We start from the raw sequence: 23321 nt of genomic DNA, 5'->3' as shown, positions 1-23321 counted from the left end.
ATATTTTTAAAGTAAATAATATATAACAATAAAAGTAAATAAATTAAATATGTAACAATAAATATGAAGAGTTTGTTAGAAAAATAGAAAGAAAATATTAGTTAGCAAATAAAAAAACAAAAAAAAAATCTATATAATGTAAATGTTTTAAAATTATTACAATTTGTTAATACTTTTTAATTAGAAGTTTATAAATTTTTAATTATTTTAATACAACGTTTTAAACTAGTATTTAACGAAAGTATTTTAAAATGTTATAAAATAAACGAAAGTATTTTAACGAAAGTATTTTAATACAACTTTTTAATTAGAAGTTTATAAACTTTTAATTATTGTATGAAAATGTAAAACAAAAAAAAAAGTTAAAAACTTGTCAGAAAAATTTTAAATGCTTATAAAATATTTGATTTAAAAAACACTTGTATAAAAATTATATGAAAGTATAAAAAAGTTCAAAAAAAATTATAAACAAAGTTTAAAACATTGTATTAGAAAATCTATAGAAAAAAAATATCATTAAAATGTTGTAATAGATTATAAAAAGTCTTAAGAAATTTATAAAAAAAAAATTGTTCATATTTAGACAAATTTTTTTATACACATTTGACCATTTAACAAATTAAATAGTTAAATATATACAAAAAAATAAAATTGTCTAAAAGTAAACGAGATGAAAAAGATAATTAACCTTGCAATCATTTTCCAATAAAAACATTTGTACGGACAACGTACACAATTTTTATCGTCACATGGAGTCATGGACTATTTTGTGATTTAGTCTATATTAGTAATTATTTATAGAGATAAAATAGAGAGCCTTTTGAATATGCTTATATATAATATATTTAAATGAAACAAATTTAGTATATATACGAAACAAGCTTTAGAAGGATTTTGAGCAAATATCTAAAGATGACTAAATTTCCTTGGCATTTAACAACTTATTAACAGGAAAGACGAATTCGGACATTATGGTGATACACCATATAATTATGTACTTTGATTGTAGTTCACGGTATCACCACTTCTGTAGATTTAAATATAATCAAATGCCCATAGTAATTATAGAAAAAAGATCCTTATCGTTGTTATTATTATTATTATTATTATTATTATTATTATTATTATTATTATATATCAAAAAAAAATAATAATAAGTCATATGCATTTTTCCACTTTCCTTTTTCAACCCCATGTTCAACGGATCTTTACAAGGATATAAGCTGTACAAATAAGTTGCAATATTAAGTGTATATCATTTCAATTTTTCCAATAAAAAGGAAAATTTATTTCCCAAAGTAAAACATGCCTCAGTTTTGACCTTAAAATTCAAAATAAAGCCCAAACCCAAATAGTTATTCAGCATAAGAGCAAAACAGCAATGAAGGAACGATTCCCAAAAACCCAAACCTCAAATTTGGGTCATATCATATGCTTCCCTCGTTTTAAAATAGTCAAAGTGTTCATCGATAGACAAAAAAACCAAGCTTAAAACTTTGAAAGATTCTAATAGTGATATTGTTCTTTACTTGGTTAGCTCCACCTTGAGCATCACACATTCTTTGCCCCTCATCTATCTAATTCCTCTTATACATCCTTAATCAACAACATGTTTCCTTTTCTTATATTTCTGTTTCACCTTCCCTCCATTTTCTACTCTTGGTTGAACCATGGTTGAATCCGGTGAATCCAGATCTTTGGAGTACACACCAACATGGATTGTAGCCGTTATTTGCTCCATCATTGTTCTCATCTCCTTACTTGCAGAACGTGGCCTTCATCATCTTGGCAAGGTACAATTAATCTTCTTAGTTTCTACAAAAATCACATAATATGTAAACTAAACAACTTTGTGTGTTTCAATGGTTGCATATAGTGGTTAAAGCAAAGAGGTCAAGACGCGCTTTATGAGGCCTTGCAAAAACTTCAAGAAGGTTTATATATTATATATATTCCCGCCAATAGAAAGTTGACTCTAAATTACTAAATAAATATGTTTGTGTTTTTATAACGTTTAGTTTTTATGCAAAACGTTTTTTCAGAACTGATGTTATTGGGATTCATATCGTTATTATTGACGGTTTCTCAAAATACGATAAGCAAAATTTGTATACCACCACATCTCGCAAATTACATGCTTCCATGCAAAAGAAAAGAAGAAACTCCTTCCAAAACTGGACACTTAAACTTAAACTTTCATTTTGGGAGACATCTTCTAGCCAAAGACATTGGTACACAACATTGTGGAAGTCAGGGAAAAGTGCCATTGGTGTCATTAGAAGGACTTCATCAGCTTCATATCTTTATATTCGTTCTAGCAGTTGTACATGTCATCTTCTGTGCCACTACCATGGCCCTTGGAGTTGCTAAAGTAATGTTAATGTTATATTCTTTTATTATTATGTGATGTATATACATAAGGATTATTTTTTGATCATATAATATGTGTCGTCTCGTATAGATACAAGAGTGGAAGCATTGGGAGAACTCAATCCACCCCAAAAATGGTAAACTTCCTTTTCATTCAAACTTTCTTTTGATTTTGAATTTTTTAATCAGAAGATATATAGATGGGTGATACTTTTTAAAATGTAGGTCATGTTCATCTTCATCATAGACAATTCTTCACACAACGTACTATGGGGCATTACAGAAAAAAGCCAGTAATTAGATGGATCGTGAGTCTACATCCTAATAGTTCCAATATCACTACCAATTAAGTAAGTCTATTCTTGTTGAAAATCATGAATCTATCATTGTTTGTAGGTATCATTTTTCAAGCAATTCTATGGATCAGTGACCAAGTCCGATTACATTGCACTTCGATCAGGATTCATAAGGGTAAAACTTGTACAACCGTTTTTACTTTTTCCCCGGTTTTGAACCCATCTTTTGATATAATTTGTTTTGGACTAGTAGGAACATTGTCCAGGTAACCCAAATTATAATTTTCACAAATACCTGTTACGAACACTAGAGCTTGATTATAAAAGAATCGTGGGCATAAGGTAAAAACATCATTTGTATACAATTTTAATAGGCATTCCATGTAAATATATTTAGATCAAAGAAATTTGACATTTTGTTATTGTTCATCTTTTAACATTTTCTGGCAGTTGGTACTTGTGGCTCTTTGTTGTGATCTTTTTGCTTCTCAACATTAGTGGTACGTACTCCATTCGTTACTTCCGCATGTAGATAAGATATATATAAAAATAATTTGCTAGCTTCAACAAATAAATATCAATATCCAATCATATATCTTTAAAATAATTTGCTAGCTTCAACAAATAAATATCAATATCCAATCATATATCTTTAATATGAAAAAGTATCGAACATAGATCATTATCACATTATCATTCAATACAATTTAACAAAGCTACTTAACTATTGGTTAAAACAGCTAACTGATTCTTTTAGCAACCAATTATTCTTGATGTTTACTTTAGTTCTCATAGACCAAACCAATTATTCCTGAAAAGTTTCATAACAGAATGTAAATACTAATAAACAACTAAAAAATACAATAAAAAAGTTGCAATTAATATTAAAAATAGAATAAAAAATCCATGTTCACATAGATTTAAGAGATTATCTTGTCACTTAGTCAAATTTATACAACTTGCTTTTTTCATTTTGTATACCTTAGTCACTATTTTTTTTCAACATTTAATCAATTAACTTTTTTTTCTTTTTCACATTTAGTCCTTACAATCGATTATTCTAGGTTAACAAAAAAAATAACTTAATAGGATAATATAATTTTCAGTTTGTATACATTTAGTCCGTTTTTGTACATATTTTGTCTTTCTGACCGGTTTCTTCGGATTTTGCTCACGACATCCTACGTGAGACAATCATTATTAAGGTGTTCTTATATGTGGTTTGTCATTCACTTATATTAGTAACATAATTCAAGAATCAGTCAAATAATGCCAGTGCCTTAGTCTTCTCCACGCAAAAGATGTATCCGGCTTCGATTCCATCTATCTCTACACAAGATTCTTTGTGAATGGTTCCTCCCGATTTGAATTTGCACTTCCAAGACAAATAATCTCATTTTTTGTTATGGAGATAAATGAAACTGAAGCAGAAAACATATTTTGCTTGGAGAAAACTAAGGGACCAACAGTATTTAACCGATTTGTGAATTAAGTTACTAATATAAGTGAGGGATGAGTCATGTATGGGAACATCACATTAATAATTGTCTTACGTAGGATGTCGTGAGCAAAACCTAAAAAAACCGGTCATAATGATTAAATGTTTACAAAGACATTAAAAACTAAATATGTACAAACTTAAAATTATATTATCCTAGTAAGTTATTTTTCCAGCTTATACTTGAGTAGCCGGTTATAAGGACTAAATATAGATAAAAAAAAAAGTTAAATGGTCAGATGTAGACAAAAAAAATTAATGATTAAAGTGTAAAAAATGAAAAATAAATTACCCTATTAAGTAATTGGTTGAAAATCTCAAAACAATACAACTTGTTTGGCATGTTTGGAAGTGTTTGGGAGTATACAAGCGTTTAACTTTTAGCATAACCTTTAGTTTAAACGAAAACTTCAAATCTAAAAGCTACTTCATGTGTCATTTAATATTAAATTTTTTTAATCAATTTCTAAAATTGTCCTTAAAAATATATTTATATATTTATCATTTTTAAACAATTGTATTTTTATTTTGTTTAGACATTTCAACGTAACTCAACATGTTTAATAAATGTCTTTAATCAACCATCTTAATAAACGAATTGAACCTAGATTGATTGATTGATAAAAAAAACAAAAAAACAAAAAACTACACCTAATTAAATACATTAAATATCCAATCATTATTCTAATAAAATTAGACGATAATTACAAACTTTTGTTATTGTTCTAGTTTTGAAAAAAAATACAACTGAAAACAAAAATCACATGTCCAAATAAATAGAAATTTTTAACTTTAAAAATATAAAATAATCTTCTTATTCTAATAAAAGAAAAGTTTTATTTTTCTTTCGTCATGTGTCACCCTATTATGCCTAATAAATGCATATTTTATTCTACTTTTGCTATATATGTCAACATAGATTCTCCATTTTAAATTTCAAACTTTAAATTTCTCACTTTAATTACATTAAATTAATAATATTAGAATAAAAACTTTAATAAAATTAATAGAAATTATAAGGTGATATAATTTCAGGTATTTATTTAAATCAATAATTATAATTTTATATAACTAAAAAAAATATCTCTTAATTAATAATTTATTTAAAATAACTGATTAATAATTTTCAGTTTTTCTTGTGAAAGTTTAATTAATCATGGGTTTTAAACTAATATATAATAAATATAAACATAACACCCTTTTTTTATGAAAATAGTGCAATATTTTTTATACTGTGATTTATCTCCAACCTTGCATCATCTTTTTGACAAAAAAATATATTCTTAATTTTTTTAAGTGTATAAGTTTTCAAAAGTGATATATATATATATATATATATATATATATATATATATAGAGAGAGAGAGAGAGAGAGAGATTGAGATTCAACCTCAACCAAAGAATTATGAAAGATTCTAAACTTTTTTCCAATGTGTAATTTTGTCTTGGAAGTGCAAATTCAAGTTGAGAAAAAAAATCATAAAGAATATTGTTGTCTACTATGGAGATAGATGAAACTAAAGTCAAAGACATTTTCTCCTTGGAGAAAACCAGTGCACCAACATTATTTCACCGATTCGTGAATTAGGTTACTGATATAAGTAAGGGACGACCCACGTATGAGAACACTTCATTAATGATTGTACAACATAGGATGTCACATGAGCAAAACCTAAAGAAACCGGTCATAAGGACTGAAAGTGTACACACCAATGAATTATTTTATAATAAAAAAATGAGTAAATTACACGAATGGTCCCTATGGTTTAGGGTAATTTGTGCGTTTGGTCCCTAACTTAATTTTTTAACTTGGAAGATCCCTAGTGTTTGTTTTTCTTATGCACTTGGTCCCTGTCTTACCTAAAAAACTATTTTTCCCTTGATTTTTTATTTTATTTAAATAAATACACCCCCAACCCCACCCCTGTCACCTTACCTTACCTACCCCATCATTTTTTCCTATTTAAATAATAGTTTTTTTTAGGTAAGACAGGGACCAAACGCGTAATAAAAACAAACAGTAGGGATCAAGCGCGTAACAAAAACAAACAGTAAGGACTTTTCGAGTTAAAAAAATAAGTTAGGGACCAAACGTGCAAATTACCCCAAACCATAGGGACTATTCGTGTAATTTACTCTAAAAAAATTAAGGACTAGATGTATACAAACCGAGAAATTAACCCGGAGTAATTGGTCATAACCTTCGGCAGCCGGTGATAAGGACTGAATGTGTACAAAACAACATTTTAAAGGGCTTATTTTACAAGAAAAAACAATATGGATTAAATGTATGCAAAATAAGAACTATATTCACCTATAGGTAATTTTCCCTAAATACTATTAATTAAGTATATAACATAAAGTTGGAGATGAATTTGTATCTTCTTTTATATCTACAAAAAATAGTAATTTTGCAATGGAGATAGTCTAATGCCATCAAATGATTATCTAAGAACTAAAATATTAATTTAGATTAAACTTCAAAAGAAATTATATCCTTTGATATGTGACATTATATTTTTTAGAAAATGATATAAAATCATACATATCAAAACCTAACAAAATTTTGCCATTTTGTATACAAAATGCAGGTTGGCACACATACTTTTGGTTGTCATTTTTGCCCATTATTGTAAGTTTGGGTATGAAAACTTATCATTTATTACAAATGAAATATAGATGGAATCATAGTAACTTAATTACGAATCTGGTTTGTCATTAACATGATAGCTTCTACTCCTTGTGGGTGCTCATCTAGAACACATCATTACAATCTTGGCAAGAGATGTTGTTGAGAAAGGCGCGGATGCAGTGAAACCTTCAGACGACCATTTTTGGTTCAATAACCCTATGATCATCATCTACTTGATTCACTTCATCTTGTTTCAAAATGCTTTTGAAATAGGCTTCTTTTTTTGGGTTTGGGTAAGACTTTGTTTCCTTTTTTCTCATTAAATGTTAACTAGATATATCTCTTTACTTTATATATATACTAGTTTATAACCCGTGGAAACCACGGTTAGAAAATAAATTAAATTTTCATAGTAGAAATTCAAAAATTATTTGTCAAATATTTTAAATGAAGTGTTGCCTAATATAGACATGATATTAATGAAAAGTTGTATTAGAGTGACACATGTCAAATGGAGATTAAAACTATTCTTTTACTAGGTGTGAGACCCATGTATTACATGGGTTAATTTAGAAAAAATTAAATTTAAAATTTTAACAATTTGAAAATTTTGAATTTATAAGAAAAAATGAGAAATTTTTTGAATTATTAAAATTAATGAGGCTTTAATGTAGTGAATACATTACATATATAAACCCTTTCTAATAAATACCTTACATATATATTACCTTATATATTAAATATGGAGCTTTAATTTAATAAAATGAAAAATACAATAAAATGACAAGTGGAAAATAGAAAAATTAAAAATTCTAGAAAATGACATATGTCTAAATGAATGAGAAGATGACATGTGGCAAAAAACCTTCATTTATTATAGTAGATTAGAATAGGGATATATATATATATATATATATATATATATATATATATATATATATATATATATATATATATATATATATATATATATATATATATATATATATGAGAAATTAAATTGCTTCTTACTTTTTATGCTTATAAATGTTCATACCCAATAAAATTATAACAAATGTCATAATTCCATATTTTTTTTAACTAACTCACCAATGCTATATTAGGAATATGTCAAATAAAATTAGATTGAATGATGATTTGTTATAATTTTAGTTGGGTAGGAATAATTGTAGGAATAAAATGTAGGAGGTATATATATATATATATATATATATATATATATATATATATATATATATATATATATATATATATATATATATATATATATGTATTAACATCTTTATTGATATGCATAGACTACGTATGGATTTGACTCATGTGTCATGGATAAAGTGGGCTACATTGTCACTAAACTTGTTCTTGGGTAAGTTTCATTGAAATGAAACATGGAATTATATTCAATTAGGGTTCTAATGACTAGTCATATGTGTAGGGCAATTGTTCAAGTGCTTTGCAGTTATAGCACGTTACCCTTATATGCAATTGTATCCCAGGTATGTTTATACAATGGAATTAGCTAATTTCATTTTTTTTTCTTTTCTTTTGGTGTTGAGCATTGAGCAAATATGCAAATATGTATATAACTACTTTTGAAATTTATTATATGTTACAGATGGGAAGCATGTTTAAACCGAGCGTATTCGACCAATTTGCACTTGACCTCATTTCCGATTGGGTCGGAGAAAGATCAAATGCTGCAAGCACTCATTCCCATGGATTACGAAATCAACCACAATTGACCGATGAAATAGTAACAACCGATCATGGAACTACAGCCTCAGTTGTAGAGCTCTCGAGCTTAACTCCAATTCCAGAACAAGTTTAAACATTCACATTCATACAACACAATGGGGAAGATCAAGTTTGACCATTATTGGTTCAACGGAAATTAGCATCATGATTATAGATTTAAAAAATCACACTTGGATTTGAGGTGGATGTTCAGAATTTAATTATTTGTCTCATATATGTGAATTATCCAAAGAATTTCGAGAAAAGAATCTATAATTTGATATACTAATACTGTTTAGGTCGTTTACTAAAAGCAGTTTAAATTATCAAGTAACTAAAGATAAACAAAACAAAACTATAATAAAAATGTATTTTTTTTTTCTAGTTACTTTAAAAATCACTATAAATTACTTGTGATCAAACAATATCTAAAAAACCTCACTAAAACTACATAAATGACAGTGTTACAATTTTTCAAGAGAGTAAAAAAAAAAACCAACGCAATCCTTCAAAAACAGTCGATTTCATTTCCATCATATACCAAACACAGATAGAAGAAGTGTATACCTTGATCTTAAAACTATATTATATAGTAGTATTCATTCTCCTCGGTTCTTATTTTCCATCCGCAATTGGTTAATTACAAGAAAGCCCCCATATCATGTCAGTAATTTACACACTACCACTCTATAGTCAATGGTCTATATGACTCAACCAAATTTTAAGCTATGATGAACCCAAATGTAATCCAAACCCAAACTGCTTTTGTCTCTCAAGTGGAAGTTTTTCAAGCTCTATATTATTGCCATCTGTTTCCTTGTTTTCTTCTTCAATTTCAAGTTCTTTTAGAGCCTTTTTAGCATAAATCGTAAAACCAATAGTCATTGCAACTGCAATGATGAGGGAGATGGCGTTGTATATAATTTCTAATGGAGTCAACGTATGGTTTCTGTACTGCACGTCTGCAAATGTCCGTATTAATCGCCCACTGCATAAATATTTCAAGGGTTATAAAAATAAAAAAAATAAAATAAGTATAACATAGGTCTCTAATTGCAAGAAATAGCAATGTACTTTCAGTTTTTTTTTGTGTGTTATAGCATCCTACTTTTGTTTATTTTTAGGGTAAATCTCAAAAAAAAAAATAAATAAAAAATTTATATTTTGTGTTTTTTCCGCATTAAACTTCAAATTTACTTTTTGCCTTAAAAAGACCTTGTACATTTTCATTTTTTCTGAAAAAAGCCCTCAACTTTGTATTTTTTTCTGAAAAATCCCTCAACCTTCTAAATGCTTCCAAATAAACCCTCAAACTTTTTAATTTTTCTCAAAAAAACCCTCTACTTTACAATTTTTTTTGGAAAAAAAATGACTAAAAGGGCTAGATCGGAAAAATGAAAAAATACAAGGTCTTTTTTGGACAAAAAAAATTGGGGTTTAATCCGGAAAACACACAAAATATAAGGTTTTTTTTTAGATTAACCCTTCTTTTTATTACAGCATTGTATTTTGGGTTTTTTTCTTATTAAACCTTTTTATTTGAAAACTCTAGCAATTGTAGCATTGTGGTTTTTATTTTTCTTTTTTCTTATTAAGCCTTTTTATCAGAAAAATCTAGCAATCTAGCAATTATAGCATTGTCATTTAAAATTATAATAATAATAATAATAATAATAATAATCTTATTAAGCCTTTCATTCTCTTACTAAGCCTTTTTAATTATAGCAGTGAAGATTGCTTTTTATATTGATGATGTTGCTAATAGACTTTTGGAAATACAATACTGTAATAAAAAGAAATGAGTGTAGGATGCTAGAATAAACAAATCACTGAAAGTAGATTGTTTGCATTTAACCCTAAAATTAAAGGGCTAAATGGAAATAAATGGTATACTTCGATTTATTTATGTATTGCAGCATTCTACTTTGGTTTTATTTTTCTATTACTGCATTGTACATTCTGTTGTTTTCTTATGAAGGCATTGGATTTTAAAAAAAATTTACAAATTATAGCACTACACTATTAAAAAAATCTTTTTAGGAGATTGTATTTTGAAAAATCCAATAGCATTGAGAATGGCTTGTATGTTGATGACATTACTATAATTTGGTAGATTTTTCAATGTACAATGTTGTAATATGAAAAAGTTAATAACAAAAAGACAAAAAAATGTGCACAAAAAAATGATAAACTGAAGGGATAAATACAAGAAACAGAAACATACTTTCATTTATTTATGTATTATACCCAATTCTAGCATTATAGTTTACATTTAATTTGTATTAGCACATTATACTCTAAAAAGCTACACAAGTATAGATATGAAATTGCTTTGTATATGGATAACATTGCTTAACTTTTATGATGACATTTTACTTTAAAACATCTCAAACAAATTATAATAGTGAAGATTGTTTTATATATAAATGACATCACCATAATTGGGTATATTTTCAAAGACAATGTTACAATTAGGAAAGATGAAAATTACTTTTTGTATACGAATAACATTGTTATAATTTTGTAGAATTTTTCAAAGTACAATGTTGTAATAGGAATTTGAAAAATCTACCCAATTATAGCATTGTACTTTCAATTTATGGCATTATGTTTTTTTTTTATTAAACTACGATTTGAAACAATGATGTAATAGGATGCTATTTAACTATAAATAATAAAGAAATTAATGAAAGCACATTGGGCCTATAATTGAACAAGTGTTATAGAAATAGAGATGGAGGTATTTATTACCTATAGATATAAATGAAGGCTTCTGGAATCATTCCTGCAATAGATCCAGAAAGATAAGGCCAAAATCTCATGTTTGTGACTACAATTGCATAGTTGAAGATTGTGTAAGGAAATGGTGAAATCCTGAAGAGTGCAACAACACGAAATTGCTGAAATCCATTTCCTTCTCCAGCCAATCTAATCATGGCAGCTGTCTGTGGCCATTTCTTCAACCATTGCTGCAAATTACATAACACAAATTTAAAGAAAATACTCAAACCTTTGCTATGATTAGGTACATATTTCAAAGTATAATATCCTAATAACAAGAAAGAAAATGAAAATGTAATGTATAATTAGGTAGATATTTTTTCAGAGTACAATGTTTCTTTCAATAAGGAAAAATGAAACTACAATGTTGTAACAGAAAGAAATGAAAGTAAGATAAAGTGTGTTATCTCAATAGTGCCTTCTGTAAGTAAGGTGGTTTAATATAAAAGTAAAATGTTGGCTAGATTTTCCAGATATAATGTCCTAATGAGATTTTTTTCGAAATTTCAATGTTATAATCGGATAGAATTTTCAAAGTACAACGCCTTAATAAAAATAAAAACAGAAAAAATATATGCTTATAATATATAAACAAATAGAAGTAGATTGCTAAATCTTAAAGACCCTGTTTTGGTAAGTTTTCAGTCAAAATTTCCTTTTTTACCCATTTGTAATCAATACTTATAATTAGGAAATCCAATTGTGGTCCATATAATGTCCTAATAAAAAAATAAAAATAAAAATAAAACTACAACAGTTTAGTCTATGTTTGGCGTACTAGCTGAAAAGCTAGTTGATAGCTAAAAAGCTAGCTGTTAGCTGAAAAGCTAGCTGATAAAAATGACGTTTGGTAAATACTAGCAGGAAGATATATATTATATAATGACATAAAAGGGCATTTAGAAAAATGTTACATTTACAATTAATTAAGGGTATATTTGGAAAATATTAAGAAAAGCTCCTAAAAACTAGTCTAAGTAGCTTTTAAGCTACTTTTTGGCTTGCCAAACATTACTACTTAAAAAAAACTCAAAAAATAAGTTATAGCTGTGGTGTGCCAAACGTAGCCATTAATAGAAAAGAACGAATGTCATCTCTTTCATTTATCCCTTTTTTGGTAAGTTCTTTATATTTAAGGGGGAGGGGGGTATTTTAGTCATTTGATGAATGGTTCAACTTACATGGATACGATCACGGAAGAGTAGACCAATAAGATATGGTAAAATCATCCCAATAGTTGTTCCAACCATTATTATCACAAATCCAATTCCATAACCAAATATCATCCCTGCAAGCCACATGGAAGGCCCAGAAGGAATCAACAAAGCCGGGAAAAATGCCAAAGAAGCTACAAGAATCAATGCAAGCACAGGGCGACCAAACGCGGTTGCCTCCCATTGCAACATTGGTAAAAGAACCTACACAAAAACCAAAATGACAAAAATACCCTTCGGACAACAATAGTACAACAATTTGAGGGTATAGTAATATAAGAAGACTAATATATTATATACCTTCTCAAAAAGAAATGGCACACCCCATTTCAAGAAAACAATTGATAAAATAATAGCAATAATGGACAAAGTGATAGCTTTGATCCACCATTTGATTCGTGTGTCTCTATTTTCAGTTTGAAGTTGCAAGATTTCGGCTTCTGTTGTCCTTTCATTTGATATAACCAATCTCACGTGTTCACTGTCTTCCATTGAAAGATTTCCATTAGTTGCCATGTGTTTTGTAATATCCACTTGTGATGGCATCTTGAGATCTATTAAATGGAAGAAGATATATGTTCAACCATTAATAATCATGATTTGAATAATGGTGTAATAGAAAGAAATGGAAGGATAATAGTATAATAAACAAATATTTACTAACAGATTGATTCCATAAAGATTTCATGTTACTTCCGATGATATAGTGTAATTTAAATTCTGTTATAACCAAATTGTAAAATTCTCAAAGGAGTTTTACTCAAACATCTTAAAATCCTTGAGTTCGTAAGTGTTCTTGGATGGAGTCCCAAACGCAACCAAAAAATTAAACTCGCATATGTCGCCTGAATAAACTTGTTTTCATGTTGCAGATTGCATACTGGTTCTTGTTTTAAGGTAACAGAACATTTCAAAATGAAAACTCATCGTATCTAATTGTAGATAAGAAATGGAAAGTTCCGATTTCCAAAATCAAAAGTAGATTTAACCTCGAGAAGTAAAAGTTTTGCTTTAAGGTATCAGGGACTCCACCCAAATTCGCTAAAACTTGCCCTAGTTTATAAAATCCTTCCCTTATTAAGCATGAAATTAGTGAACTAAACCCAAATCGCAGCTTAGCTTCATGCACGAAAAGATGCTGCATCAATTAGAAGGGAAAACGAGAGAAAAAAAATGTGGAATCGGATTCTTTTCTAAGGTTACATGAAGTCTGAATGATCCATCCAAAAGAATTGCCAAAAGATAAATTAAACATGGAGACGAAATGAATAAAAGGGTTTTGAGAACACTTACAATCAGGCGGTGAACGTGGAAGCGTTGCGCCGTTGCCTGAGCAGAAGAACACCGGCAACTTTTTTTACTTTATCGCTGTCTCTTTCCCTTCAAAATTTCTTGGGGTTTGAGGGATCTTTTTAGTAATTGGGGATGGTTGTAGGTGTATCAGAGAGAGAAAGAAAAGAGGGTTATCGTGGTTTGCTTTTGATTTTACTGAAAAAGGTGGCTGATCATCATAGCCTCATAGGGTGGCTTCCTTGTAATCTAGTTTAGGGAGTAGTTTGAAATTTGAATATTGGATGTATCGTCAAGAAAGTGTAAACCAGTACGCCATTTTAGAAGAATATGCCATTATCTTTCTTCATTCTTCTTAGTTGTATAGTATTTGATCACAAAATATTTTATCAGAATTAATCAAATACTTGTATGACTTGGATTCTTGGAAAAGAACCTTCTATGTTTTTGACCAACTGCCTACCAACTCCTCCGATTTCCCAAGTAAATTACTTGGTTAAGAGCCTTAATCTTATAACATGCCAAAGTTGTAGTTCAAAATGGTTTCAAAATATATTTCATATGTTCCTTTTTCAATTATAACTTTGAGTCTTTGAGTTTCATTTACAAGTATTTTTCAACTAAAGAAGCATTATGTACATATGAATTAAGTCATTAACTAATATTTGTATTAAAACATATGTTTTGCTTGAATAAGGTATTATATTTTAAGTATAGTTGTTTACGGGGTGTTTGGAATTATTTTTTAAGCTTAAAAGTTTTTTTTATAAAAGTTATTTTTGATTTTAGCTTTTAATGAAGCAAAAGCCAAAAGTTATTTTTAAAAAATATATAGGTTGTATTTATTGACTTTTAAGTATAATTTAGCTTTTAAAAGGTTAAAAGTCATATTTTCCTAATTTTTGAAAACTCTGTCTTTTTCTTCTTTACAAAAAATTATTTCCCAAACATCTTTTGATATTTTTAACTTTTTGAAAAAATTAAAAACGAAAAAATCATTTCAAAAATACTTATTTCAAAAATAATCTCAAACACCCTCTTATATCATATTCATATTTAAAGCCAATCTATCTCCTCTATAGTCATAAAAAAAATAATTGGTTTCAAACCAATTAAAAAAAAAACCTTGTCCATCCAAAAAGTGATTGGACCATTTTGGTCTAAAAAACACTAAAAGCCCAAGTTTATAACATATTTTTTTTATTAATCATATATTTATTAATTATATATTTTCCAACTTATTTCATTTTTTTATTAAATTTTAATGTGGCATTTTAAATTTTAATATATCATTTTAGTGTATGTATTTGTAATAGAGAACCTAAATCGAATCCAAAAAACCAAAAACACAAAAATTGGACCAGAAAAGGCACACAAATACCACGAGACCAAACCGAAAAAGATCAAGTTTGGTCCTAAAAAGAATAGATCAAAAAAAGACTGGTCCGAATAAGACCGAACAAAAAAACCATTCGAGATAGGTTAGAAAAAAGCATGGATCGATCCGAGATCGGTTCCAAAAAAATTAGAATGGTTTTCATATTGATTTGAGACCGGCTCGGGACTACCAATATGCAGGTTTTCCCCATATACTTGTTGGGTTTTATTACATCTATACATACAAGATCACAGTGGAATAAACAAATAAACTCATATGTATACACGCACCTTAGGATCTAGGTTTTACTAATTATAGCAACCTACTATTATAATTAACTAATGAAGGATAAAAACACTAACCTCTTGATCTTTTGATTGAGACCATGTGATTGTCAGCTCTTACAAAGGATAAAGGACCTAACGAAGAATCCCTCTAATGTAGTCAGACCCAAGGCTCCAAGAAGCACAGCAAGAAAAACCCTTTCAGAAAGGAATTTCGAAATTTCTATATGATAAGTTATTAAATAAACTTGAAGATCGATTAGATCTTTGTAACAGGTAGTGCGAAGAACATAAAACAATAAACAAGACAAGATTGAATCACAATGTGTCGAATGATTAATTCAAACAATCCTCAGCAGAGCTCGACTAAGAACTTCCGTTGTAGAGGATTTAGGGTTACAAGAACGATAATTAAAACTTCTAAATAATGCTCTGATCTATCGTTACTATCGTTAACCTAAGATGCATGCAAGCACCTATATTTATAATAAACCCTACTATACTCACGGATGGACAGGTCCATACCGGAGATACAAAAACGGACTAGCTAACAAGCCCAATAGACGCAATACTTAATACAAAAAACGACCCAACAATCTCCCCCTTTGCGTCAAATTGGAGCGAGACTACTTCTTCTTCTTGCTTGGGCCAGCAGCGGGTGTTTTCTTTACAGTATCAAACAAACGTGTGATAAGAGCGAGAATAGTCTGTCTGAACCGAATGTACCACTGTATCATGTCATCGAAGTACTTGACATCATCCGCTGAGTTTTGCTTGCATCTGTGGATGATCCCCAAAACATGCTCTAAGCAGGCAGTGGTGTAAAGGTGTTTGTCAGCCAAGGCGAAAAGACATTTCTGTCCTTCGTTTCTGGTGAACATGACTGAATTCCTTCTTGAGTCAATTCTACCCATCTGCATTTGGTTCAGATCAATGGCCGAGCCAACAAGAGATATTTTTGGTTTCTTCTTAAATACGCTTGCTATCTCCTGATCCATCAGTGCAACTTCCATGATGTAGCACACCAGCATCCTTTTGAGATGGTCGATGATCGGACCGTATTCAGCTTTATTGGTTAGAAGGATGTTGTGCAAGATTATCCAATCATGGGGATTGAGGTTTGGAAGATCTGCAAGGGAAATGGCATGTTCGGTTTTGGCAGATCCCCGAAGTACCTTGAACCAAATGTTAATGAAGTTCCCTTCAGTATACGGCTTCAAGACCCGAACGTTGATAATCTTCTGAGCGCTCCAAGTCTGATACTGAGGTTGAGCAGCCTTCAAATAGAAATCGATTAAGGCCCGATCAACCTGTGGATGAGGATGAGGGAACTCTGCAACGTTGGAGAAGGCATGAAAGATGAACGCCTTTCGGGTCAGTGGCATGTCAAACTGAGAGTCAACAATATTGGAACAATCAAAAGAGATTACAGGTTCCAGCCACAAGATATTCGGTGTGTCGATGGCTTCTTTTACCATCCTCTCGAGAGTCCAAGCAGGAAAAAGAGTTTTCCTACTCTCAAGAAGGTCGTGGGCTTCCTTCTGTTTTCGTTCAGCTTCTTCAGCCTCTTTTGCCACACGAGCACTGACATCAGCCTCATTGCATCGACTTCTACGCTTCAACAAGTCGGCAATTGTTTCTTTGTCTTCTTCCTCTTCTTCCTCAGCAATATTTTTGCCTTTGTCTTTCACACCCGAACCGGAGGCTTGGCCTACTGGAGGAGGTTCGGTAGTGTGAGTTGCCTTTGAGGAATGAGGTGGTTGGGATACAGACTCCTTCTCTCCCCCTTGTTTCGGAATGGACACGAAATCAAGTAACCCTTCGATTTTGCTTAACAGGGCAAGGGCGGGAGCGAGCTTCTCTGCAAGGGTACGCCTCACAGAATAGTTAAGGATAGGATCATGTGCTTCGAGGATGTTTGAGATGGCTGAGTGGACATCCGCAACACCCGTCTTTATCACATCCCTTTCGGACCGAAGAGAGTCAATCTCCTGTTGAGAATGGGAGAATTGAACACTCTTGACCTTCAGAGCAGTGGTCTTCTTGGCAAGAACATCCATAAGAGAGTTCTCAGCAGCCAAATCTTCTTAGAGCTTCGAGAGACGCTCGTCTATGGTTGTGCGAAAGGCTGAGTTGTCGTCGGAAAGCGTTTGACGAAATGAAGCGAAGGACTTCAACTCAGTTGAGACAGACGTTGTCAACTGTTGAACAATTGGTTCCAACGTAGTCTTTGCAGCATTTGCACTCTCCTGTAAAGACTTTAACAGGGAAGAGGCATCAGAAAATAGTTTATCGACTTTTTCGGTCGCAGCCTGACAGGCTTTTATTGAGGCGTCGATGGCGGAGGTTGCAGAAGCAATGGAATCTTGCTGAGCCTTAGAGAAAGCGTCAACAATCTTCTGAATTGCATCTTCAGAAAGGGATGACTGAGAGGTGGAAGAGGAGGCAATGAGCAAATCAACTTTGTCATGGAGCTCCTTGAGATGTCGTTTTGTAACAGGAGCATCGTCATCGTTATCACTCTGTATTTGAAACGGACTATAGTAGACCGAGTCAAACGTCATATTTTCCCCGCCAAGGAAAGGTTCGTCACCCTCTGAAACATGACCAGGAGAAGGTAGTGGTGGTGAAGCTGGTGGAGCTGAAGTATGGGTAGGTTCAGGTTGGGTTGTTTCGGGTATAGGTGTAGGTTCGGATGCTTTTGTGGTTTCAGGTGCTGGGGTGGTTTCGGGTGCATCAGTATGAACCCCCGTATCAGATACATTGGCTCTAACATCTGCAGTGGATGTTGTGGTTGCTTCGGTGAATATTGGTGTTGGTATTGGGATTGAAGTGGGTGGTATTGAAGTAGTGGAAGTTATGGGGGGGAATAGAAATAGGAATGGCTCTAGGTGGAGAATTAATGGGAGAAATAGAGACATGAACCTTTGGGGTAGGAGATCTGGGTGGAGTGTTGCCTCGTGGAGAATCGTCAGAATCCAAACTCTCGCCCTCAGACTCGCTTGAGGAGGAAGCGATGATCAGCTTTCGCTTGGGCTGAGTTTTTCGGCGCTTTGGCTGCAGAGACTGAGCAGCCTTGGTTGGTTTCCTCTTCTTTGGAGAAGGGCCTTTAGCCCCTTTCGCCACCTGTTTCCCCTTGTCAGCCTTCTTTCCTCTTGAAGCAGGCTTGTCGGCGTCATGAATAGACTTCAACATCTCCGGAGTGAGATCCCTCGGACCAGAACGCTTGAATCCTTTGTACGTCTGGATAATGCGACTATCAGCAGGAACATCTCCATACATAGTTTCCGGAATTGAACCGTTGAATGGAAACTTTGAAGCGTCTGAGACAATGATCTTCGTGGTATGGAATGTACCAATCGAAGACATTGGAGCACCAGCGACAATGGGGACGTTGTACTTGTCCATCACCCATTTCGTGACCAAAGTCCAGAACCTAGCGTAAGAAATTTCAGAATGCCTGGATGTAGAGGAGAGACTCTGGATGAGTTGTTGCCACAGAACAGACCCATAATTCATGTTGATGCCATTTTAGACACCATACATTATTGACAAAAATAACCGACTGGCACCATCAGATCCAGCGCTTCTTTCAGATAACCCTTTGAATAGAACAGTGAACATCCCGTTCCACTGTGGAGGTAGGCACGACTTCTTGAACTTCGCGACTGAAGTAAGCACCTCTGTATAACCCATGTTGTAAAACATGTTGAACAAATGCCCCATTGGAATCGTTTCAGGGTTAACCCTCGAGGAATCAGGTTCAAACCCTAACAACGAGCAAAATCTTTGCTTTGAAATCGAGGCCTTGTGCTGAAAAATATCAAAGAAGATTCTGTCAACGACCTTGTCGTAGTGAGCAGTCGCAAAGATCTGCGACAAGAACTCCACCAGAACGAATTCAGCTCTTGTAAGTGCAGGAGCAATCGGCGAAAACTTCAAGCACTCGATAATGGGGAACATGAAGGCATCGTAAACATGAGGGGATAAATCGATGATTAGGCTTTGTTGTGGGCGAATGGGCAGTATGTGGGATGTTGCGTGAACAGAAGATGAATCTGCCATTGCTTGAAGAAAGTGGAGAAGTTGATGAACAGTGAAGGTTCAGGGATTTCTTGCGCTCTGGGAATTTTAATTGCAGTAAAGAGGTAAACGGTGGAGGATGTTTCCTTTTATACTATGGGGTAAGAAGAGAGAAAGATCTTCCCAAATCGTCTATCGAAAAACGAAGAGTTTTCCGGAGTTGACTAATGCGTGACAGTTGGGGTAGCCGATGATCACGCATGAGAGAGAGTGTGTCAGACCCCTAAGAACACGCCTCCCATCAAGTGCCGTTTGGATATGAACCGTTTCAGATTCACACGCGCCCCTTCTGCGCCATTTGGAGATGAGACGGTTCCAATTCGCACGCGTTCCCTTTTGTGCCGTTTGAAATCAAATCGATTAGACTCCCGCCCGAGTCAGCATGTCTTCATCTTATCCCTTTAAATTGTAACGACATCTTTTGAAAAATACCGCCACGTGGATTAAAATCAACCACAACCTTTAATCGACTGCCAATCCAAGTGAAATGCCTTGTAATTAATAAAACCTGAATTTTGGAAAAACAAAGATTTTCGTGCTAAGGGTGTAAAAGAAAAGAAATAAAGCAATAATTTTTGGGAAATATGTGATGTCAATAAAGACACGAAACAAATGATCCCGGGCACGAATCTCTGCCTTCAAAGTCAAGAGAGACCTTAAAGTGTTTGTGTGGTTTCCCGTTGAATAACGATCAAACACTTATTAAGAAGTGTTGAAAGACTTCTTTTAATTAGGCTTATTAGGGTGGCTTTCGCTTCAATTCAACATTCCTAATCTTGATATAAGATAGAAAGTAAACGAAGTACTTGTGAGACCAGTGTAGTCTGTTGAACAAGTAGGTTGGGAATAATTTAAACTGGCTGGGAATATAAAAACTCAAAAAAATTTAAAACCGGATTCTAAGGGAAGAAATGTTATGGGTTGTAACAGTTTCATAGGAATCACACAAAAGAAAAAACTTGAGATAGCGTTAAGATACATCCGTCAATTCAATGGTGAAAACTAGAGCAAATTAATTGTTCACCGTCAATTCGTATTGGGTATTGAATTTTGGGTTTCACTTATCTCGTAGTGGCACGAAACTAAGATCATGAACACAGTTATTGTGTAACCATAAACCTCAGTGGTAATTTCTGAGAGTCTCAAGGGTTACGTATGTGAAACGAGTGTGATGGAGAAATGAAATGTAGATGGTGTAAGAAATAAGGAAGCCTAATTGGGAAGACAATGTTTGTTTATACCAAGTCAGTAAGGCTGATTATTCAGAATCAGGTGAGGCTTTGGACACATACAGCAGCATGCTTCTAGGGACACTTAGCTAATATAATAATTTCCCCATAAACGAACACACACATAAAATTAAAGCCAAAAAGAAAATAAAGAACAAAATATTTTTGGAGTTTTTGAATTTAAAAAAAAATATTTTTGGAATTTTAAATAAAATATGAAATAAAAAATAAGACACAAGATGAAGAAAAAAATTTGGAACCGAACCCGAGCGTTCGGTTTATTTCGGTTTTAAAAAAAACTTTGGAACCGAACCCGAGCGTTCGGTCTATTTCGGGTAAGAAGAATTTTGGAACCGAACCCGAGCGTTCGGTATATTTCGGTTGTCAAAGAAAATAGGTTTTAAAAAGAGAATAACTTTGATAATAAAATAAATGCAATTGGAGCAATTATACATAAGATCTACAACCAAGAAAACTACTTTTGATTGATGAGCGAAAAGCAGATTATTCAACCGAATCCGAGCGTTCGGTTCATTTCGGTACATTAGTACAAGACCCGAACCCGAATGTTCGGTCTATTTCGCTTCTCACTTTTGAGTTTGAGAGGTAATGTTTGGTACTGACTCCGATTCCATCATACCTAGCCCTTGTAGAATTTTGTTGAACGATGCTTCAGGAAGAGCTTTGGTGAAGATGTCAGCCAGTTGATCAGTGGTTCGAACAAAATGAATTTCGACGTTCCCATCTTCCACATGATCTTTAATGAAGTGATACCTTAGTGCTATGTGCTTAGTCTTCGAGTGTTGCACTGGGTTATGACAGATCCTAATTGCACTTTCTGAGTCGCAATATAGTGGGATCTTTTTCATATTGAGTCCATAATCTCGGAGTTGACTTTGGATCCAAATCACTTGAGAGGTACAGGAGGCAGTTGCGATATATTCTGCTTCAGCGGTAGACAGAGATACACATGTCTGTTTCTTTGATTGCCAACTAACCAACTTCCCGTCTAGGAATTGGTAGCCTCCCGTGGTGCTTTTCCTGTCTAGTCCACAACCTCCAAGGTCTGTATCGGAGTAGGCTTGAACGAAGAAGCCTGAGTTGGATGGATACCATAGACCTAAAGAGGTAGTTCTCTTGAGATAACGAAGTATGTTCTTCACTGCAAGCATATGAGGTTCACGTGGATTCGCCTGAAATCTAGCACAGTAACAAACGGAGAACATGATATCAGGCCTGCTAGCAGTAAGATACATAAGTGAACCGATCATCTGGCGATATAGCGTAATATCAACTACTGGCTTATCCAATGATGGAGTGAGCTTGGTGCCGAACGCCATTGGAACTTTAACCTTTGAATCTCCCAACATGCCAAATTTTGAAAGGAGAGTCTTCGTGTAAGCTTCCTGATTAATAAAGATGCCTTCGGGTCCCTGTCTAATATTTAAACCAAGGAAACAGTTAATTGGACCCATTGAGCTCATTTCGAATTTAGTCTCCATCAGCTTTCTGAATTCAGTCGTTAAGCTAGGATTCGTTGAGCCAAAGATGATATCATCGACATAAATTTGAACAATCATAAGGTGGTTACCTTCCTTCTTACGAAAGAAGGTTGGGTCAACCGAACCTTGTTTGAATTTGGACATCTTTAAAAACTTGGTTAGCGTTTCATACCAGGCCCTCGGAGCTTGTTTCAATCCATATACGGCTTTGTCCAAAATGTAACAGTGATTGGGGTACCTTTCATTGACAAATCCAGGAGGTTGCTCCACGAACACGGTTTCTTCAAGTTCTCCATTTAGAAATGCGCACTTGACATCCATTTGGTAGACCTCAAAGTTTTTGTGTGCAACATAGGCAAGAAATATTCTAATGGATTCCAGCCTAGCGACAGGAGCGAAAGTTTCCTCATAGTCGATTCCTTCCTCCTGACAGTATCCTTTCATTACCATACGGGCTTTGTTTCGTATCACGTTGCCTTCCTTGTCCATCTTATTTCTGAAGACCCATTTGAGACCAACAACTGAGGCATCTTGAGGAGTTGGAATGAGACGCTAAACTTTATTCCTTTCGAATTCATTTAGTTCATCTTGCATAGCTTGAACCCAATCAGAGTGATCAAGAGCAGTGTTAACTGTTTTTGGTTCAACTTTTGAGACGAAGGAGTTAAACATACAGAATTCTACTTTTGAAAATAAGGAAGTTTGTTTTGCCTTTAGTTATGATCGGGTCAGGACCTTTTCAGAGACATTACCGATAACCTGAGAAACAGGATGATCTCTGGTCCATTTCACAAGAGGAGGGTAATTTGGATCATAGGATGGATCCAATTCAACGTTTACCATCTCTTCTAGTTCAGATTGACTATCATAGTCATAAGACATATCTACATTCTCCCCCTCGACAGATAAGGTTTCAGGTGTGTCTTGAGTTTCTGGAGCTATAGGAGTTTCGTGCGGTGTTGAGCTTTCGGGTACCACTGGACTTTCGGGTGCAGATGAGCTTTCGGGAGCAGCTGGAGAATAGTTCTCC

At 32.8% G+C, this 23321-nt stretch overlaps 2 protein-coding genes across 3 annotated transcripts; one reads left to right on the top strand and one right to left on the bottom strand.

The window, feature by feature from the left end:
* Window positions 1-1621: 1621 nt before the first annotated feature.
* On the top strand, window positions 1622-8813 carry MLO13 (Seven transmembrane MLO family protein). Of its 2 annotated transcripts, XM_079018859.1 has the most exons (13): window positions 1622-1793; window positions 1877-1934; window positions 2043-2371; window positions 2462-2507; window positions 2596-2678; window positions 2767-2841; window positions 2920-3008; window positions 3117-3166; window positions 6756-6796; window positions 6895-7089; window positions 8095-8162; window positions 8232-8292; window positions 8412-8813. In XM_079018859.1, exons 1-13 carry the CDS (start codon window positions 1671-1673, stop codon window positions 8622-8624), a joined length of 1431 nt encoding a protein of 476 aa, XP_078874985.1. In that variant the 5' UTR covers window positions 1622-1670; the 3' UTR covers window positions 8625-8813. The 2 variants fall into 2 exon arrangements, with proteins under 2 accessions (XP_078874985.1, XP_078874986.1); XM_079018860.1 differs by lacking the exons at window positions 8232-8292; window positions 8412-8813 and having other exon boundaries at window positions 8095-8166.
* A 224-nt stretch (window positions 8814-9037) lies between these two features.
* Window positions 9038-14217, bottom strand: LOC145072442 (uncharacterized). Its single transcript, XM_079018861.1, has 5 exons — window positions 13819-14217; window positions 12826-13079; window positions 12493-12729; window positions 11282-11499; window positions 9038-9518 (listed from the first exon to the last, which is right to left on the bottom strand). Exons 2-5 carry the CDS (start codon window positions 13069-13071, stop codon window positions 9257-9259), a joined length of 963 nt encoding a protein of 320 aa, XP_078874987.1. The 5' UTR covers window positions 13072-13079; window positions 13819-14217; the 3' UTR covers window positions 9038-9256.
* Window positions 14218-23321: the final 9104 nt, after the last annotated feature.

The sequence above is a fragment of the Lactuca serriola genome, chromosome 9 (genome assembly GCF_051521515.1).
Source record: "Lactuca serriola cultivar US96UC23 chromosome 9, Lser_US96UC23_V15, whole genome shotgun sequence".
NCBI lineage: Eukaryota > Viridiplantae > Streptophyta > Magnoliopsida > Asterales > Asteraceae > Lactuca > Lactuca serriola.
This window is presented reverse-complemented; position numbering and strand designations above follow the sequence as displayed.